Source organism: Bidens hawaiensis, unplaced genomic scaffold (assembly GCF_021521415.1).
Source record: "Bidens hawaiensis isolate Kalapana, Puna unplaced genomic scaffold, B.hawaiensis_p1.1 tig00043456_1, whole genome shotgun sequence".
NCBI lineage: Eukaryota > Viridiplantae > Streptophyta > Magnoliopsida > Asterales > Asteraceae > Bidens > Bidens hawaiensis.
In genome coordinates, this window is record NW_027497700.1 from 64,626 (window position 1) to 86,692 (window position 22,067).

Below are 22,067 nucleotides of genomic sequence, written 5' to 3' on the forward strand. Positions count from 1 at the left end.
CAACTATATAATCATCATTGCCATTGAATTTCGAATTCAATGTTAGTAGTACCACCTTTATGTGTCAATGGCGTTTTTATAACGATACCAACATAGTATTGACCAATGAATGAACGGTTATTTTTGTACAATTGATTATTTCCTTTTTGATGTGCAATTTGATATTTGGTAGTTATAACTTAGAAAACAGAACGTAAATCTACTGCATTGATAATGGCCAAATAGCCTTTAAATACATGAAAAGAAATAACTGAAAGCCAAATAATAGGAAACATAAAAAGCAAATAACAACTTAAACTAAAGACTTGGTAAGCTTGAATAAATCATCCCACGTTGAACATTCCAGCTCCACCTTATTCTCAACAAAACAAACGGCTAATAACGGTCAAATAGAAAACCCACGTGGGATAAGAATTAATCCATCACAATTAACGGTCATTTTTTTGAGCATGCAAATTTTAAACGTTTACTTTTTGAGCTTCACATATATCACACTTCACCCCAACACACGTATATTATTCTCTAATCTTCTTAATTGTTTATAAAATCTCTTAAGCAATATCATCAAAATGTTACGATGGGGACAACCATACAAGCCAACTTACCAACATTTTCAAGTATTTTCAAGTTTTTTGTTACTTATGTGTGTATATATATATCCATATATAGAAAATGGTTAAAATAAAAATACATAGTTTTGTAGGAAGAGTAGGAAGGGCATAAAATTTAAAGTTAGGAAACTATGTGACCTAAATCCTTGATCATAGGAAACTATTTGCTATTTTGAAAACCACCAATCTCAACCACTAGATCTTTAATCTAAGGGTCTAGATCTACATATATATACCTATATATATATATGTATACTCTATTTTCAAATATTAATGAAAATATATGTTTTTAAATGTTAATTAAATGTGGCATAAAAACATATCTTTTTATATTATTTATAATATTGAAATAAAAATTAATTTGGGTAACGATTAAAAAAACATTAATTATTTACACATTTTTCTAAAAAATTCAGTGTTGACTGTTAACATTGATGTGACAAAAATGTCTTTTAACGGGCATACGTCATTATTCATAGTCTTATAAAGTCTTATAATCAACACTTGTTTTTTATTAGACCATGTTTTTTTGATAAATAAAAGAAATGGTTTTAGAAAAAGAAGAATAAAGTAGAAGTGGATGTATGCACCCCAGGTTTTCCGGCAACAAGTTGAAGTAGAAAAGCAGCTACAAAACCCTTGTGTTTGTTTAGTGATCAGTTGAGTAGATATAGCGAAATGGTCATAGTACCATTCACTTTGTAGTGGTTTTGGGCCAAAGAATTAGCCTCTGTATTCCAAAATTCATATCAGAAGATTATAATCTAATTATTTTTTATTTATTTTTATTCTTATTAAAAGCTAAAAAAAATATTGATGTGTCAATGATTGAAATGGCTCATCCATTACACCAATTTTAGCAAAAAAAACTCTTATAGTCTTATGTTAACCTAACGCTACATGTTGCATAACGTCCACAAAGAAGCTTCATCCACTACAAATGGTCATGAAGAAAAACAAAACGAACTCATAGTTTTAAGTCTTTTTAACTTTTAATCAAAACTTAATAGTGATATCACTTATCATTAGCAAAGAATAATAAAAAAAAACAGATAGCGATGGACAGAAGACAGTAACGTGGACACCTCAGCCTTCTGATTATCAATCAATTGAAACGAGGGGTGTAGGAAAGAGTAAAGATAGGGAGCGTTTATTGCGTTTGGCTTCTTGGAATGTAGGAACATTAAATGGTAAGTTGCTAGAATTGGTAGATGTGCTTAAAAGACGTAGGGTTCAGATAGCATGCCTCCAGGAGACTAAGTGAAAAGGACATAGAGGGGCTGAGTGTAATGGGTATAAGTTGTGGTACTCGGGGTCTGATGGAGCTAGGAATGGAGTGGGGTTTATAGTGGCTAAGGAAATACACACTAGTGTGGTGGAGGTGATAAGACATAATGACAGGATTATTGTGTTGAAATTAGTACTAGGAGAGGAAGTTGTGGCAGTAGTCTCCGCCTACGCGCCTCATGTAGGCCTAGGGGATCAGGAAAAGAGAGAATTTTGGGATTGCCTAGACGCAGTGGTAGGGGGCATACCTAGGGGGAGAGGATTTGCATAGGAGGTGATTTTAATGGACACATTGGTAAGGCTAACGATGGTTTTCAAGCCGTACATGGGGGTTTCGGTTTTGGTGATAGGAATGAGACCGGAACAGATCTTCTAGAGTTTGCGGTGGCACATGACCTAGGTATTATAAATTCTTATTTTAGGAAACAAGATTCTCATTTAATCACTTTTAACAGTGGCGGACGCGACACGCAAATTGACTACCTTTTGATGAGGCAAGGAGACCGACGTTGGTGGAAGGATTGCAAAGTCATACCTGGGGAGGCAGTTGTGACTCAACATCGACTTCTAGTGACAGATATAGCCTTCAGAAATAAGCTGACTGTTCGAGAGAAGAAAGGTACACCGAGAATTCGATGGGGAAATTTGAAGGACGAAAATCTCCTACTTTTTAAGGATAAACTCATACTGCATACGCGGGCTCGATTAAATGGGGACTCAACTCATATATGGGAAGCTATGGAGACAAAGATCATCCAAGTAGCAAAGGAGACTCTCGGGGTCACAACAGGAAAGACAAGTGGGTATAAGGAGTCTTGGTGGTGGAATGACGCAGTGCAAGACAAGATAAGGGACAAACTAGGATGTTTTAGGGAGCTAATGAGGTGCACGAATGAGGAGGAGCGAGTGGAATTGAGGGACAGCTACAAAACGGCCAAGATAGAGGCGAAGAAGGCAGTGGCGGAAGCAAAGAAGGCGGCCTTTAAACGGATGTATGAAAGTCTAGAAACAAAAGAGGGGGAACATGCTATGTTTAAGATTGCCAAAGCCAGGGAGCGTAGAAGGCAAGATCTAGGACCGGTGAAGTTCATAAAGGATACAGATGGGCATGTACTGGTCAAGGAGCAGGACATCAAGCTAAGATGGCAAACCTACTTCCACAATCTTTTTAACAATGGGAGAGCTTACCAAGAAGAACATGACAACACAAACTTTCAACGACAACAATCGAATAACTGCTACTGCCGACGGATCACACGAGAAGAGGTGAAGGATGCACTTAGGAGGATGGGAAGGTCTAAGGCGGTTGGCCCAGACAACATACCCATCGAGGTGTGGAAGTGTCTGGGGGAGGAAGGAGTCATGTGGTTAACTACTCTGTTCAATAGTATTCTTAAATCAGGTAAGATGCCAGACCAGTGGAGGAGCAGCGTTGTAGTTCCTATCTATAAGAACAAAGGAGACGCCCAATGTTGTGGTAACTACCGAGGAATCAAACTACTAAGTCATACTATGAAGCTATGGGAAAGAGTGATTGAGGTTAGACTTAGACGAGAAACTCAGGTTACGGTCAACCAATTTGGCTTCATGCCGGGGCGTTCCACCACAAGGCAATACACCTTATAAGAAGATTAATGGAAAAGTATAGGGAGAAGAAACGTGATCTACATATGGTGTTTATTGACCTAGAAAAGGCCTACGACAGTGTGCCACGACAGGTGCTCTGGGAGTGCTTGGAGGGTAGAAGAGTGCCCAGGAAATACATAGAGATAATTATGGATATGTATACCGGGAGTGAAACAAGTGTCCGTGCGCCAGTGGGGGATACTGATTTCTTTCCTGTAGAGGTAGGTCTTCACCAGGGGTCAGCGTTGAGCCCGTTCCTTTTTGCAGTAGTCTTGGATGAGTTGTCAAAGTCGATTCAGGGGACTCTCCCGTGGTGCATGATGTTCGCAGACGATATTGTGTTACAAAGTCGATTCAGGGGACTCTCCCGTGGTGCATGATGTTCGCAGACGATATTGTGTTACTTGCTGAGAAAAAACAAGATCTAAAGATGAGGCTTGAGGAGTGGCGAACAACCTTAGAGACAAAAGGTTTAAAGATTAGCCGATCTAAGACGGAGTACCTCCACTGTGATTTTGGTGGGATAAACGACAATGAAGACGCACAGATCACAATTGAAGGGCAGGTGGTCCCGTAGGTAACGAAGTTCAAGTATTTAGGATCATTTGTACAGAGCGATGGGGAATTAGACAGTGATGGGACCCACCGAGTTCAGGTAGGATGGTGTAGATGGAAAGCAGCCACAGGTATATTGTGCGACAAGAGTTTCCCGACTAAACTAAAGGGAAAATTCTATAGGGTGGCAGTTAGACCTGCAATGCTATATGGAACAGATTGTTGGGCCATCATGAAGGCACAAGTGCGGAAGATGGAGGTAGCAGAAACGAGAATGCTACGTTGGATGTGTGGGCACACAAGGCTAGACCGAATAAGAAACGATGTGTTTCGCGAGAGATTAGGGGTGGCGAACATAGCAGACAAGATAAGAGAGTGGAGATTGAGATGGTTTGGACATGTAAAGAGAAGACAGACGACGAATCCTGTTAGATCCGTAGAAAACATTACCATAGAGGGGAGGAGGGGTAGAGGACGACCGAAATTGACTTGGGATGAGAGGATTAAGCATGATTTGATATACCTAAACCTCTCCGAGGACATGGTTGAGGATAGGAATTCGTGAAGAAGTAGAATTAAAGTTAAGGATTTTTAGAGAGAATTGAATACCTTAAGGCTTAGACTTAACTTATTTTGGTCACATACCATAATGGTATTTCCCTTACATATATTATTATTATTATTATAATTATTATTAGCTTTTATATAGCTGTTAAACTGTGATCTTATTATTAATATTATTATAAGTAGTAGTAGTTTTTATATAACTGTTAAACTTTGATTTCCTTTATTTTGCTTCATACACATGTTCTTAGAGCCGAGGGTCTCTCTGGAAGCTACCTCTTTATTCCTTTGGATAGAGGTACGGTGTGCATACATCCCACCCTCCCCAGACCCTACTTATAGCTTTGCTGTCGGTGGGATTTTACTGGGCATGATTGATTGATTGATTGATTGATAAAATCTTAAATAAATATTCGAATAGGAACATGCTGATTATTCACTTTTTTTTTGTCTTAATTTAAAACCAACACATCAAAATACTTCTCATTATATATAAACATAGATATATAATCATATTCATACCGATTTCTCAGGAACCGGAAAACGGCGTCGCTTTCACCTGAAACAAACAAACAAACAAACATACTGTAAGTATATCTGCAAACCCTAATTAATTTAATTTCTCATTTATTTTCAAAATTGATTATTATTATTATGCTTCACTGTACACCAATTTGTGCTTAATTGACTTGCTGACGTGTTCTTCTTTCACATTTCGTATGAATTTGATCGATCTATTGATACAGTTATGGTTATGATTCTGTAAGTTTGGATCAGTGTGATTTGAATTTGGATCCGTTTTAGATGTGGATCTAGTTTGAGCTAATAGTAAACTGAGTTTATTATGTCTTATTATTGCTTAGTGTTAATGTTAATTAATGCTGATATGGAGAATGATAGAATGGATTAATTTATGCCTATGCTTATTGCTACATTTTATTTTATGGATAGTGATTTGTTTTTTTTATTTATGTATAATCATATAGTTGATAATAGGAAATTAGGAATAAATCGATTCGAAACCGAAAAATCCAAACCGAACCGTAACAAAAACCGACGGTTTGGTTTTTGTGTTTGTAAAAGCCGAACTAACGGTACGGTTCGGTTTTGGTTTTGCTTATGATAAAAACCGAAATAACCGGACCTAATTTCTAGATTTTTACTTTTTTTTAGTTTTTTATTTTTTTAAAGTAATTTATAAGAATTTAATAAATATGCAACTCAAAAACTTTTGGCCAAATGTATAATAGTCTATTAGTTAACAATTAACAGAATTATTTCTACCTAAATTCATTATTTTCGGCCTAAAATTTTCAAGCTCAAATGGCAAAAACCGAAAAAACCGAAACCGAAACCAAACGATTTTAAAAGACCAAAAACCGAAGTTTTGGTTTTCGGTTTGGTTTTAGCCCAAAACCGCACCACTCACACCCCTAGTTATTAAAAGCCCTCGCTTCTTGCACCTAGGTCCATTATTTCAGGTGATGCTCAATAAATGGGCTTCTGGTTCCTAGGCGAGTGCTTCGGCATAGTGTAGGACAGGAACATGAGAAGGTAAAAACCTAGCAAAAGAAACGCAAGGACTGCGATTGAAACTTAGATCTAGGAGAGGTCAAAGGAATTACATTCAACATTTTGTTATTCAAATTTTGGAATTGCATTTGAATCTTGACTACTTTAGAACTTCTGGTACTAATTAGATGATTTAAATGTTGCCTTTAAATAAAAAGATGATTTAAATGTTATATAATAGCCTTTATTAATTTTATTTAAAGAATAATGTTATTTTTCATATACACAATATATCTTTAATTTTTTTTATTTAAGTGCGCTTTTTTTTTTCTCAGGCCCTCGCTTTTTTTTGCGCCTGTCGCTTTTAATAACTATGTGTATAATGATTATTGAATGAAAAACTTCCAATTTGTACCAAGTATTACCAACTTTATAGAGCAAGTTAGGTACCAGAAAAAGAGCAATATGCTGGCCCAACCTACAAAAATGTAATGGACCCATGCATATAATATCAAAATAATCATCCTTTTGAAACCTGAGAAGAATTGAAATTGCAGTAAATCTTTTATAAGATAAGAAAGAGAATTAAAAATAAAAATGACTGATACTTTCTTGGATAAAATGAAGGATAAAATACTTAGAGCTCATTTTATTGTTTAGCTCCATCAAGAATGCAATTTGTTTAGTTTACTTAGTTTTACTAAATCCAACAATTCATCCCTTGTTTTGTATAATTAATTGTTATATGCATTGACACTATCTGGAATTTAATATGTATTTTTTCATGGTTTCAACTTTTCAGGTATTCTAGCCTGTGTTCCAAATTTTTATTTAGCCCTCTAGCATTTTGGTGGATTTTGTAAGCTCATTGGGAGCTGCTCTTATAATTACCTGGAGATTGACATTTAGCATTTGTCACTTGTAACACAATGAAAGGCGTGTATCGCAGGTCAGTTGATGCGCGCGCGCACACACATACACACACACACTAAACATTGGATCACACTCGTTGATTTTTCTAAAAAGATGTGAGTTTTGTTTGGCTGAGTCACTTGAGCCATATTGAGTAATCACTTTTGTTATTTTTGATCTAGTGGTGTTTTCAAGAAGTCAAATGGTGGCGGGAAACTAATTATAACCACAATTATGGGAATTGTAGTTGGATATTTTATTGGTGTTTCTTTCCCATCTGTCTCTCTCACCAAGGTATATTTTCACCACATAAACCATTTATTTGTTTACTTCTGAATCTTGGGTATATTTTCACCACATAAACCATTTATTTGAATTTCAATTTACTGTAATAACATCATTGCAGGTTATTTTACCTTCTAGTATTTATTCACCATTTGATGTAACAATGCGTGAGGACCGTTCTAAAGCCCTTGAACGCAGTTTCCCTGAAAATCTTGGTTCTAGTAATACACCTAAGGTATATTTTCTAAGGATTTTAGTCACCATTTGAATTATTAGTCAGAAAAATTGGTTTTTAATTGAGCACTTTAATTACATTATGCCTGTGTACCAGATTTATGTTCCAACAAATCCTCGGGGTGCTGAGACATTGCCTCCGGGAATTGTGGTTGCAGAAACCGACTTATATTTGAGAAGATTATGGGGCGAACCTAGTGAAGTATGCTTTCTTATGTTTACTTCGGTTTATATTTTTATAACTTGAACTGTATTTTAAAATGTGGGATTTTCAGGACTTCAAGAAAAAACCAAAGTACTTGGTGACTTTCACTGTCGGTTGGGGTCAAAGGGACAATATTGATGCATCAATAAAAAAGGTTCCACAATATTAAATATATCCATTTTTATTAAATCTTATACTTATTTGAGGATACTAAAGTTTGATCATATGACTCTTTGTAGTTTTCTGGGGATTTCCAAATCTTGCTTTTTCACTATGATGGCGTAGTCACCGAGTGGGACCAATATGAGTGGTCAAAGCAGGCAATCCACATCAGCGTTCAGAAACAAACCAAGTGGTATGGACTGTATGGTTGAGTTTCTGTTATAACAAACTTGTTATTTACATGTTTTACTTTTTAAGGTTTTATTGTATCTAACTTTTTTTAACAGGTGGTATGCAAAGAGGTTTTTGCATCCTGATGTTGTAGCAGCGTATGAGTATATTTTCATTTGGGATGAAGACCTCGGTGTTGAACACTTTAACGCAGACAGGTATTTTTGTCGTTTATTTCTTGATTGTAAATTGAGAATTCAATTTATTATGTGTGTGTTTTAGGTATATTCAGTTGATAAAGAAGCATGGTTTGGAGATTTCTCAACCGGGTCTTGAACCTAATAATGGATTAACTTGGCAAATGACAAAGCGGAGAGGTGATAAGGAAGTTCACAAGTAGGTTATGATTGTTTAGTTATTTATATTTGTATAATGTTTCATGAAATAGTTCTTTAATGTGGGCCGTGCTTTAAGTTATATATGTCTTTACTGGTTTATAGGGATACAGAAGAGAAACCGGGATGGTGCAGTGATCCTCGTTTGCCTCCATGTGCAGCGTACTCTCTCTTTATACACACACACACACACACACACGAGTTGTAATGCATGATAATTTGGTTTCACTACAAGTTTTACTTGTTTTATTCAGATTTGTAGAGATTATGGCTCCTGTATTCTCTCGGTCCGCGTGGCGGTGTGTGTGGCATATGGTTCAGGTAAAGATACATATCAAGTATAGGGGTGTAAACAAGCCAAGCCCGAGCTCAACTAGGCTTGAGCTTGGCTCGTTTTGACTCATGAGAGCTCAAGCTTGAGCTCCGCTCATTTTGATATACGAGAGCTCGAGCTCAGTTTGTGATTCGTTCTTTCAAGAAAAATAAGACCGTACAAATACGTCAGGCCCGTTATTTATTTTTCGAGCTCTGCTCGTTATTCTTTTTTTCAAGCTCGTGATTCGTTTTTTCGGCTTAATGTTTATTTATTATTAATTAATTTATACAAATTAATTATTTTTTATATATTTTTTAATTATATTTTTCATATATAACATAATATATATGAAAAGTGAAGTTGCACTAATTTTGACGTTATTTTACTAATCTTGTGAAAATAACGTTAAAAGTGGCGGAAGGTTAATCAGGCATCATGTGGTGGCGTTGATAGCTGAAAGACAAGGGTACATGCACTAATCGGTCGGTGTCCCGATGGTTGATGTTATGTGTCTTATGTCCAAGGCTTGATGCAAAACTACTATCGAGCCGGGGGTCTCACCGGAAGCAGCCTCTCTATCCCTATGGGGTAGAGGTAAGGCTGTCTACATCTTACCCTCCTCAGACCCTACCATAGCTTTGCTATTGGTGGGATATACTGAGTACGATGATGATGATATATAACATAATATATTTTATTTAGTTACTAGTTATTTTATCATAATTTTATGTATAATAAATAGTTTTGTATAAATATAAATTTAATACATAAATTGAAAATCATATAATTATTAGGCTTGCAAGAGCTCGATAATTGAAACTCAGCTTGGGCTCGTTTATTAAACAAGCTTATTTAAAGGATCGAGCTCGTTTAACTTTGACTTGATTTGAGCTTCTAGCAAGCCTATCTCGAGTAGCTCATGAGCCGGGCTTGGCTCGTAGAAGATGCGTTCGAATCTTAGAACCCTTCGAATCTTATCATTTACAATAATTCTAACATTAACTTTATTTGTTTTTGCAGAACGATCTGGTGCATGGATGGGGTTTGGATTTTGCACTTCGAAGATGCGTTAACGTCAGTCAATCAGTCAATCATCTGTTTTATATTCCTGTCATGTAACTTATTATTTATACTAATATCAACTTTATGACCTCACAGCCTGCACACGAGAAAATCGGCGTTGTTGATTCACAGTGGATCATTCATCAAGTCGTTCCTTCTCTCGGTAGCCAGGTGAGTCATCATTTTGTTTGAAATACTAAACAGCGATCGATTAATATTATTATTGTTATTATTTTTTAACAAATTCAGGGTAAGTCTGAGAACGGTGAAGCTCCATGGAAAGGGGTAAGAGATAGATGCAAAAGCGAGTGGGCGTTGTTTCAAGATCGGCTTGCAAATGCAGATAAAGCTTACTTTAAACAGATGGGATAGAGCGGAAGGAAGCCGTGTACATTGTTTCGTTTGTTTATTGACCCGGTTCAGCCCGTACTGTAGCATATAATCCCACGATATGATGAGAATGTGTCAGTTTTTGTGCATAGTTCCTTTGTGGTTGGTGTTTGGTAATACTTTTGTATAATCTTATATACTTTTAGTTGGACTAGAAATGACATGAGTTGTGTTTGATCTTCTGGCCCAATCGGAAGTATTGTATGGTCTTATTTTTCTAGATTTTGTTTAGTGCAAATGTGTGTTAAGAGGGTTACATCAATGTCAAAATTAACTTGAATTATTGGTAAGCAAAGGTTGTTGAGTCATGACCCAAGCTGTTTGGAGTATCATTCAAGATGCACTCATTCCACCTAACTAATAAATTAATTAATGTAACTATTTTTTATACAACTCATGTTTTGTTTAATCTTTTTTTATTTTTATAATTATTGTCGTAGAGTAAAGTTTTGTTATGTACCATTGTTGGTGGTGTAATATTAGAGATACAAATTTCTGACACGATACAAACATAGCGAAAACGTTCATAGGATTAGGTTTATATTAAGCAGACTCGGGTCGCCCTGATTGATTTGCGGGCTGATCCGTGTACTTTATACTTTCTTTTAGAAACTGAGAATTAATTTGGGATAATTATTTTATACACATTTTTATTTTTTGTAAATTTCCAGTTTTGATGTATTAATATACAAAATAATATAAACTTTTTTGTAGGTAAACGACGTGCTCGTACCAACCCATGAACATGCGTATTGTGTTAAGGTTAGGTTCTTATGTCACACTATTTCCAGGATCAACCCGTTAACCCGCTAATCCTACCTGCTATAAGAAGTTAAAAACAAACGTTTGGTGGTTTGAAATTTAAAAAAATAAAAATAAATAATAATAATAATAATAATAATAACAACAACAACTTGGCCTTACCTTAATAACGGCTACTGTAGAAACACATATACAAACATGTTTTGTTTTGCCTTCAAATCCAAGCAAACAAAAAAGAAATGCAATATTAGGTACCAACCGATGTCGATGGCAGACCATGACTTATAAACCCATTCCATTCCATTCCATTCCATTTGCCTTCAATCTCACATTCTCCTGCTTCTTTTCAACTACTCATCATTTTTATAGGTGCTCGGAAATCGCTTGAGTAGCAGTCGAATTCAGGCATTTAACTAAAGTAAAATTGTAAGTTGTGAAAAGAAGATATGGGGGAGTTAACAGGATACCAGTTGGGAGTTATTGGTGCATTGTTTCTATTAGTGGCGTCATCCGTGTCAATTGTTATTTGCAACAAGGCCTTGATGAGCAATCTCGGCTTTCCTTTTGGTAATGTTTATGTATGTTATTTCTATGTTTATTTGCATGTCAAATAACCATTTTTTGTTAAAATGCACGTATAGATTAGGTATATTTGCGCGTTAAGTTAATAAATATGACATTCATATAGTTTTATGGTATTTAATATTCAAGTAAATTATTATTTCAATACCATATTGTATTTAATAAGTCAATAAATACAACATTCATATAGTTTTCTGGTATTTAATATACATTAACTGAATCAGTTTTGATATTTGATGTTTTAAAAAATACCATAGCAGAGTAAGCAAATATGGTAGAATTCTGTTTCTAAGATTGTTTATTTGTTTTATAAATTATGTTCCAGTTGCATCTCTTATAATAAGTTCAGTATCAATTTTTATTGGAAAATTGGATTTTAATAATCCCAACTTAGTGCAGTTGGCCGATAATAATCCCAACTTTAAAAATAGCTGTCATTGGTCCCAACTTTCACACTATTTGTTTTCATTGGACCTCCGTTAAAAAAATTTAACGACGTTAAGTTTTTTTCAAATTTCAGATTGATATTTTAGGGCTTTTGATCAGAATGAGAATATGAATCGACTGATGTAAAACTTAACTCGAAATGGCGCTTTAAACATCGGAATTGAAGCATCCTTTAGTCGTTTGGACCACCGTTTGATGGTAAGTTTTACATCAATCGATTCGTATTCTCATTCCGATCAAAAACCCTAAAATATCAGTTTGAAATTTGGAAAAAACTTAACGTCGTTAAGTTTTTTTTAACGGTGATCCAATGAAAACAAATAGTGTGAAAGTTGGGATCAGTGACAATTATTTTCAAAGTTGGGATTATTATCGGCCAACTGCGTTAAGTTGGGATTATTAAAATCCAATTTTCCATTTTTATTTCACCTATCTCATAGATTCACGAAAAATAAAAGGGATAACTCTTGAAAAAAAATGGTTATAAAGTTTCTGACACGATCTGAACATGGCATGAATATATTTAGGTTTTGGGTTTTTTTAAAAAGGGTTGTGCTTGGGTTTACCTATTTAGCACGTTTAGTTAAACAGGTCGACGATTGACCTGCATTATGTTTAGTTAAAGAGGTCGACCCATTAACTCGTTTAACCTATTTATTTTATTTACAACTCAATTAACACGCTTACAACTTGGTTATCACCCACCAACCAGTTTAACTAGTTTGGATAATTAATGGTTAAAAGAGTTTTGTTTTTCACACGAATAAAAATATGGGTCGTGTTCGGGTTGCACTATTCAACCTGTCAAACCATCAACCCGACACGATTGGCACCCCTAGGTATTGTTAAATCTTCATAACTGAAAACAAACAATTATTTGATGAGATTAAATACGTAAATAAACGCGTAAGTTGAGGCAATATATAATGTACTAAAGTAACGAAATTATAAATTTCTTCGTGTAGCTACAACATTGACTAGTTGGCATTTGGTGGTAACATACTGCACGCTTCATGTCGCGCACCGTTTGAATTTCTTCGAGAACAAGAAAATTGATATGAAAACCGTGATCCTGTTCGGTATCCTAAACGGTGTTTCCATCGCTTTTCTTAACTTGAGCCTCGGCTTTAACTCCATCGGCTTTTATCAGGTTTGTGCTTCTCATTACTCAATAGTTAAGTTCAAGTGTTTGTGCACATTGTATTGTAACTCATTATATTGGTTTGGTTTCATGTTTTCCAGATGACCAAACTCGCCATCATACCTTTTACCGTCCTCCTAGAAACTCTTTTCTTGAAAAAACAGTTCAGGTAAAAAAATATGGTACAGGATTAGAGTTCAGGGTTTATGGTTTAACACGTATTTGTAATAACTATTTCGGGTTCATGACGAATTGCAGCCAGAAAATAAAGTTATCGCTATTCGTCCTACTTCTTGGAGTCGGCATAGCATCCGTGACGGATCTTCAACTAAATTTTCTGGCACAATTCTCTCCCTTCTAGCTATTGCCACCACATGTGTTGGTCAAATTGTATGATCCTCATTTTACACACACACACATACACACACACATATATATATAAGAACCATTTTGAAATTGAGAACTTTGAGAACCATTTTGGACCACAAAAAACTCTTTTTTAAAAATAAAAAAATAATCAAAAAAGAATGCGAAAATAAAAAAAGTAAAAAAACCAAAAAAATATTATTTTTCATCCTGGGTTCATAAACAAAAATTTTAAAAAATATCGGTTTAGCAAAATCATACATATATGTATAATACGTATTTTTTAAGTTTATATAAGTTATTCTTTACACATATGTACAATTAAGATAAATGATAATGTACATATGTGTACATTATGTAAATTGAGTTTAAATAAAAATATATATATGTGCATAACTAGAGGGGTTTATTTTTATGAAACCGGGATGAAAAATAAAAATTTGTAGGTTTTTACTTTTATAAAAATTTTTGTTTTATAATTTTTTTAAAGGGTTTTTTTTTTGTGGTCCAAAATGATTTTCAAAGTTATCAATTTCAAAAAATTCTCTTAGGATCCTCACCCTATATATATATATATATATATATATATATATATATATATATTTATACATTTTATTATTTTACAATCATCTCAAGTTATACTTACAAAAAGTTGTAATTTCAGCTGACAAACACAATCCAAAAAAGACTAAATGTGTCATCAACACAACTGTTGTATCAATCAGCACCATTTCAAGCAGCTATACTATTTGTCACAGGCCCTTTAGTAGATCAATATCTCACTAAGCAAAATGTTTTTGCTTTCAAATATTCACCTCTTGTTTTGGTACCTTTTACACCCTTTTTCAGTTAACTATGCATGGGTTGTTTTTGAGGTGATGTGATTAAAGTTATATAATGTTGCAGGGATTTATAATACCATCATGTTTGATTGCGGTTTCTGTGAACTTTAGTACATTTTTGGTGATCGGGAAGACGTCACCGGTTACATACCAAGTGTTGGGGCATCTAAAAACGTGTCTTGTTCTTGGATTTGGGTATACTTTGCTACATGATCCTTTTACACAAAGAAACATCATAGGCATACTTGTTGCCATTCTTGGAATGGGCTTGTATTCTTACTTTTGTACCCATGAAAACAAAAAGAAACAAATGATTGATCTCTCTCAAGGTTCTCAGGTACCCTTTCTCTCTTCCTATCCCATAAATTTTGAACCATATGTCAGGGTTGGCTCAACCTTTTTGGGAACGTAAAGCGGATTCTAAACTTAGGACCGTTGTAATAAAAAAAAGGAAAATTTGATTTTACTAGTCCCAACTTAATGCAGTTGCCTGATAATAATCTCAACTTTGAAAATAGATGTGACTGGTCTCAACTTTCATACTATTTGTTTTCATTGGACATTTGTTAAAAAAATATTAACAACGCTGAGTTTTTTTTTCCAAATTTCAAATTGATGTTTTAGGGCTTTTGATCAGAATGAGAATATGAATCGATTGATGTAAAACTGAACTCGAAACGACGCTTCAAACAACTTGATTTTTGTTAATTAAAAGTTTAAACGGCGGAATTGAAGTATCCTTTAATCATTTGGACCATCGTTTGGAGGTATGCTTTACATCAATCGAGTCGTATCCTAATTCTGATCAAAAGCCCTAAAATATCAGTTTGAAATTTAGAAAATACTTAACATCGTTAAGTTTTTTTTAACGGAGGTCCAATGAAAACAAATAGTGTGAAAGTTGGGACCAGTGATAATTATTTTCAAAGTTGGAATTATTATAGGCCAACTACATTATGTTGGGATCATTAAAATCCAATTTGCCTAAAAAAATAATTAAAAATTTTTTTTTGCTTACAATCGTAACACCCGGGAATATGGTAACACACATTTTTTGTATACAATGTCTAAAAGACACGCAATCCTACATGTTAGTGTTGTAGTAAGTTTTAGTGAAAAATTTTTTTCCTCCAACTATATTGATTATTTGCTCTACTTGTCAAAGAGGAAAATTAAATGAAAAAATTACGTGGTCCCAATCTTTTTTTTTTTCATTCAGTGGAGCCGCCTATTATACTATATATAATTGGAAACATAAAGCTACGGTAGTATGGATACTTTTGTAATTTAGCTTTAGTAACATGCTCTGTTGAAAGAAATGCCATATCTACTAGAGTTTGGTTTGCACTTTAGCCCCCTAGAGTTTTAATGATTTTAAGATGTGTCATAATCTTTTTCAATATTTGTTTACTTTTATATTAACCTCTACAATTTTTATTTTTTATAATTTGTGTCATAACACATCCACGCCTTGCCCCTAAAACGGACTTGTATTCGCAATACATGTATGTTGTATACACAATGGAACATCTATTTTGTATTGTAAGATATATAACGAGTGTCGGTATTGCCTTGGTACGGTAATGAGTCGAACCAATACCGAACAAGTTCTTTTAATATTTAGATAAAAAATATTTTTTGTCAAAGTGATAGTCGTTCGATGTGTTTGTATACCGAGAACAAAGTTCTTTTAGTATATAGATAAACTTTTTTTTATGTCAAAGTGATAGTCACTACGATGTGTTTGTATATTCGTGTTTTAATGTCTGCGTCCGTTGCTGAGTTTTCCGCGCAATGCGCGGAGAACACTACTAGTGTACTATATAACCAACTGTTTTAATTGATACATATTTTTTTTTTAATTATTTTTCAGATCAAAGATAGTAACACCCCTCTTTTGGGACATCAAGATAAAGAAAATCATTTTGAAGTGAAGAAAGCAACCAAAGACTCCCTTGTTTAATCTATAGTGACTGTTAGGGATTATTAAATGTGTTTATTTCCTTTTTAATTCAACTGAGTATATTCAAATTTTGATTCTTTTAAATAAAATTCAAAGCTGTCACACTTTACTTGATTTAGCCTTTTATTTTTGTTGTGGTTATATATATATATAGGGTTAAGTTATAAGAGAAAGGATCAAATAAGAAGTTTGTTATTCCTAAGAAGGTTAGGAAGGAGGGTATTTTTGTCTAATACCTTAATATTGAAAACCCACTTAATTAAAACTCACTTAAATTTTCACTTATCTCCTACAACCACCACCGCCCACCGCCACCCACCGCCACCACCTTGCCGGAAAAGTCTTCGAAAATTTTGCCGGAAAATTCTTCGAAAATTTCGCTGGAAAATAAAACACTATGACACAATGTAAAAAACACAATGGAAAAAACACTATGAAAATAAAAACACAATGAAAACACAATTTAAAAAACACAATGCAAAAAAACACTATGAAAAAATAAAACACACTTGTATAACACAATTTTGTAAAACACAATTATGATAAAACACACATTTTTTCCCCAATAAAACACGTGTTATCTCTCTAATATAATCTCAACCATTGTCCATTCATTTGAGAATTGAATTGTTGAGATTATATTAGAGAGATCATCAAGTGTAAAACAATGGTAAGGGTATAATAGGGATAACACATTTGTTGACTTTCTCTCTTCACATGCAAGGCACATGTCGAATTCCTCTATCATTTTAAAACGTCCATAACTTTTTTATACGACATTTTTTTTTCAAAACAATTTCACCATAAAAACGAGTGTTTTTTTATCTTTTATATGAGTACCATATTGCTTTATAAAAATAAAAAAAAAATTCGTGGGTTTTTACAAGGTGCGTTTTATCATAATTGTGATACAATTGTGTTTTAGTTTTTCATAGTGTTTTTTTGCATTGTGTTTTTTACATTGTGTTATTTAATTGTGTTTTCATTGTGTTTTTGTCATTGTGTTTTTATTTTCATAGTGTTTTTTCCATTGTGTTTTTTACATTGTGTTTTTCATAGTGTTTTATTTTCCGACGAAATTTTCGAAGACTTTTCCGGTAAGGTGGTGGCGGTGGCGGTGGTGGTTGTAGGAGATGAGTGAAAATTTAAGTGGGTTTTTGAAATTAAATTAAGTAGGTTTCAATATTAAGGTAGTAGACTAAAATACCCTCCTTCCTAGCCTTCTTAGGAAAACCAAACTTCTTATTTGATCATTTCTCTCTCTCTCTCTCTCTATATATATATATATATATATATATAGATGGTAATTTCCCAACTTTTTTTTCTCTCAAAGATGATTAGATATTTGTGTTTTGAAACAAATTTTAGATGTGACAAAACAGAAGCCCAAAAATAAGGTTTTTGGCAGAAACTCAAGTAGTGTTCAGGACAAAACATCTTAGCCAAGAATTTTGTGTACTAATAATAAAGAGAAAATTTCCGAAATAAGTATTTTTAAAAACAAGGTTATAGTTTTAGGTATCATTTGCAAAGAATTTCATAAATAGGTATTAAAAATTAGTCTTGACGAGTAGAATATGTTAACAAACGAGTAGTTTGCATAGCCAATTAAAACATGCCACGTGACCATAAACTAACCGTGACGAGCACGTTCACTAATCATTTAGTCGCCATGGATAAAGAAGTTGTATGCCTCATAATCAATGCCCACGATTACTGTATAAATCTTTTAGTCGCGACGAGTAGATTTTAGAACTTTTCGAGACACAAGTAGTTTACCAAACTAACCATGACGAGGTGTTTTGTTTACCAAATACATCGAACCGGTTAGTTTACAAAAAACTCTCTAGAATGGTTAGGTTGCAAACTCAATTAGTCATTACGAGTAGATCTTGGTTAACGACTAGTTATTCCGGTATAAATTTCCAATATGAGTAGTTTATTATCAGTTAACTCGTCGTTACGACTAGTTTGACCTTAGAATTTACTCGTGGCTACTCGTTTTAGTGGTAATCTGATGTATTTGAAAAATATATAAAAAAATTATGTAATCCCTTATTTTATGTCATATTTTTTAAAAATTACCATGCCATGTTCTTATTTTATGTGATTTCTTATTTTTATGTCATCTTTTATAAAAATTATTATGTCATGTATCATATTTTTGTGATCTCTTATTTTTATGTCATCTGTTTTAAAAATTATATTATGTCATATACCCTATTTTTATAAAAATTATTATGTCATGTACCCTATGAAAGCTCATCAAAAATTTTGTTAACACCTATTTTATTTTAAACATAATACATGTTGAAGTGTTGCAAATTGAAAGATTGCTTAGATTACCTTTAGGATATTCAATAAAGAACTCGTTTAATTGTTTTATTTATGTTTGTCTTCTTGTAAGCAATTGTGTACTTGTCATTAATTATTAATTGATTACATAATTAATGTTGTTTTAAACAGTTTCAGAAAACCTTTACCAATCTGAAACCTAACTGAGCCCAATAAATCCTAGTCACATAACAATGTTCAATAGTTTTAAGTTTTTTATCGATTCAAACTCGAGTAGCTCGCGAGCAGCTCGGCTCATCTCCCCTTTATGTGTGGCTACTTTTCTTTCTTATTTTTTTTCCTATATAAAATAATAATAATTAAACTAAATGCTTAGAACCAAACTGAGAAGACATCCAAACAGGTCTAACCATGCCTAGACAGATAATACAATCAACATCATAGAAAAGCTAATGATTAGATTGATTACTACTTAATTTTTTTATTTTTTTTAAAGGCTCAATATTATAAAAGAAAAGAAAACCACTTACAAGTTACATGAGGCCTAAAACATACAACAAAATAAAAATGACAAAAACACCAAGAAAAAACCTTTTACATCGCTTATAAAGAAAAATTAACGAAATTAAACGTGCACCGTTTCTCCCACTCCAACCCTGCATGCCTACTTCTATGCTTGATTGAAAGAAACGAAGTTGTCTTGATGTCATATACAAAATTCCTCACCGAGAATTGTTTATTATTAAAAATCTTATTATTTTGAGCATTTCAAATCATCCAACACGTGACCAATAAAATTGCTTGGGCACTTCACGTTCCGCCACATTATTATTATGCTTATTAGGATACTTCAAAAGATCCCTCATGGTATCAAAATTAGTGGACTTTGGTAACTACCAATCGTGGATAATTAACCAAACCCATTTAGCCACCCGAACGAAACAATTTACCTTAATGGGAATGCATTTCATCCACAAGGAACCATCAACGACCTCATGCACCTTGTTATCTAGTTCCCACCTCAAGTTCTTGATCAGAAACTCATCGGTCGAACCATCCAAGCCGTTCCACGTCAACTTATCAGTGTTCAAAGTCACTACTGCCGATGATATCAAGTCGAAGCAATTTTGAACAACGAACTTCTATCATTTGGAAATTGGAAGACTTGGTGTTTTAAAGGCTTTGTCTTTTTCAATGCGCCGTCAACTCTATTGGTATATTAGAAGTCCAATGTTGTAAAAGTAGGTCTACAAGGCCGAGTACTTTCCGAGTACTCGCTACAAGGTATGGTGCCGAGCGGAGTAGCTTTAACTCCGCCTAGTTACTAAAATTGTTCAAAGGTGGTCAACATTAGTCAGAATCACATCTAGTCGGTTAACTTGGGTCTATTTTCACTTAAAAAAATACAACATAATTCGTATTTCTATAATATTAAAGAACGAATATCATTTTTTTAATTAATGATTAACATTTTTTAGAATAATTTAGTGTTTAAAAATGTATTTCTCTTATTTATATTGATATTCACTTATTTTGTTATAAATATTAGTAAACTTATGATATTTGAAATATATATATTACCTAAAAATTAATTTTCTTTATATTTATCATGTCCGAGTACTCTCCGAGTACTCCGAGTACTCCCTCCAAGGAGGTCCGCCGCCTAACGACTTTTGCAACATTTAGAACAGATGCTACCGAGAATGCATCTGATTGGTTCCAGGTCCTGAGTTCAAGATTTTTATATCCACATCAAGTTGGAGATTAGAAGCTGTTGATTGACTTTAAACATAAAGGTGGAGATTGTTGGATGTTATGTCTAAGTCAATGATGGTCAAACAATTTATTAATATCGTTAATAACAAGTTTACAATTTCAAGGGTACGTATAATGTTCATTAGCCAAGTGTAATAAAATAAAGTTAGGTTGTCGAGTTCGCACAACTCGTGGACATGTAGCGGTCAAACGTGACATGTTAGAAACTTGGTTATTATTATTATATAATACAAATGAAAACTTTGGCATCGCTAAGTCTCACTCGACCGCTCAGCGACACCATATTGGTCAAGACATTTAGATTTTTTTCTGTTTTACTTCCGGTATCATAACGAACGTAACGAAAACATATCGGATGCCATTTTTTTAGATTTTAATTCCGGTACCATAACGAACGTGTCAGAACCGACCGAATTCGCGCAGACTCGCCACGTTTTATTTTAGTTCTGGTACCGTAATGAACATAACGGAGACCGACCGAATGACAATTTTGTGTTTCTTTTTTTTTGTTTTAGTTCCAGAGTTTTACCTACCGACACCACCCCATGTGTCCACCTTTTCATATTTTTTTGGTTTTATTTTCGCTTTTTAGTTCCAGTATCATAACGTACGTAACCGAAACCGACCAAATTCGCGTTAAATTAACGTCTCGAAGCTTGGGTTTATCACTACTCGAGTTTTACCGACCTGTCCAACGTAACGCGCCCGGTAAAATACTAGTTAGCTACAAATTCAATTAGTTTAAATAAACTATTTAGGTCGTCACGGCTAGTTAGATCTCTCGTTTAATTCTCTCATTTTGTAATCATTTCTTTCGGTAATCGTTTCAGTATTAATCTAATAATCCCAAATCTAATTAGAGGTTTGAAGAGGTAGGTCCCAGCAGAGGTGGTTAGGACCCGCAAGACTCCCTCAAAAGGAGACGTCTGCGCAGTTGAACACGCAAGACTCCTTAAACGGACGTCTGCGCAGTTGAACCCGCAGACTTCACCATAGGGACGTCTGCGCCGCGACCTACCAAACCCGCAGGACCCACCACGCTCAGAGTTGTGACGACCTCACATGCGGTACGCAAGCTGGTCCCGCAGGAAATGCCTCCCTATGGTTTCCAAGTATCCGCCTGTTCCCGCCACCCGCGCAGCATGACTACACGCATAAGGCTCAAACTCGTAATAATTCAGTAGTCACCTGAAGAAGGAATGAGCAAAGACGGGAACATTCCCGCATAAAGGCGGGAGGGGGAAAACTCCCGCCTAAATGAGCCAGTCCGTATAATAATGGAGGATCTTTTGTGTGATACCTGACGAGGTATGGACAAAAGATCTGACCAACGATACGACAGCTCACTGACAGCAGCATGGCAGACAACACGCCACAGCACTGTGACCAATAGCCGCCGCCTGCTCACCAACTCCTGCCATACCACGTGCCTAGCCTGTAGTTGGTGGAAAAGGAAAAGTGAACAGCACGCCTAGTCACTGTCAGCCGCTGCCTATCCACCAATTACCAGCAGAGCACGTGCGTAGGCCACAGTTGGCAGAGTAGTAGGCCGGCTAAACCTCCTTGGAAACCCACCTTCGGCTATAAAAGACATCAAATGGTATTA

The 22,067-nt window shown here is 34.6% G+C and overlaps 1 protein-coding gene and 1 pseudogene across 2 annotated transcripts; both read left to right on the forward strand.

The window, feature by feature from the left end:
* The first annotated feature begins 5,149 nt into the window (after positions 1 to 5,149).
* LOC143594297 (uncharacterized) lies at positions 5,150 to 10,398 on the forward strand. The gene is made up of 14 exons (XM_077073635.1): positions 5,150 to 5,230; positions 6,958 to 7,104; positions 7,250 to 7,361; positions 7,474 to 7,587; positions 7,684 to 7,788; positions 7,862 to 7,945; positions 8,031 to 8,146; positions 8,241 to 8,342; positions 8,407 to 8,520; positions 8,625 to 8,681; positions 8,774 to 8,840; positions 9,856 to 9,909; positions 9,994 to 10,068; positions 10,147 to 10,398. Exons 2-14 carry the CDS (start codon positions 7,085 to 7,087, stop codon positions 10,267 to 10,269), a joined length of 1,143 nt encoding a protein of 380 aa, XP_076929750.1. The 5' UTR covers positions 5,150 to 5,230; positions 6,958 to 7,084; the 3' UTR covers positions 10,270 to 10,398.
* A 987-nt stretch (positions 10,399 to 11,385) lies between these two features.
* LOC143594298 (UDP-xylose transporter 1-like) lies at positions 11,386 to 16,492 on the forward strand (annotated as a pseudogene). Its single transcript, XR_013146313.1, has 7 exons — positions 11,386 to 11,616; positions 13,044 to 13,228; positions 13,321 to 13,388; positions 13,478 to 13,609; positions 14,250 to 14,411; positions 14,492 to 14,764; positions 16,301 to 16,492. The product of XR_013146313.1 is annotated as a UDP-xylose transporter 1-like (transcript).
* The last annotated feature ends 5,575 nt before the right edge of the window (positions 16,493 to 22,067 follow it).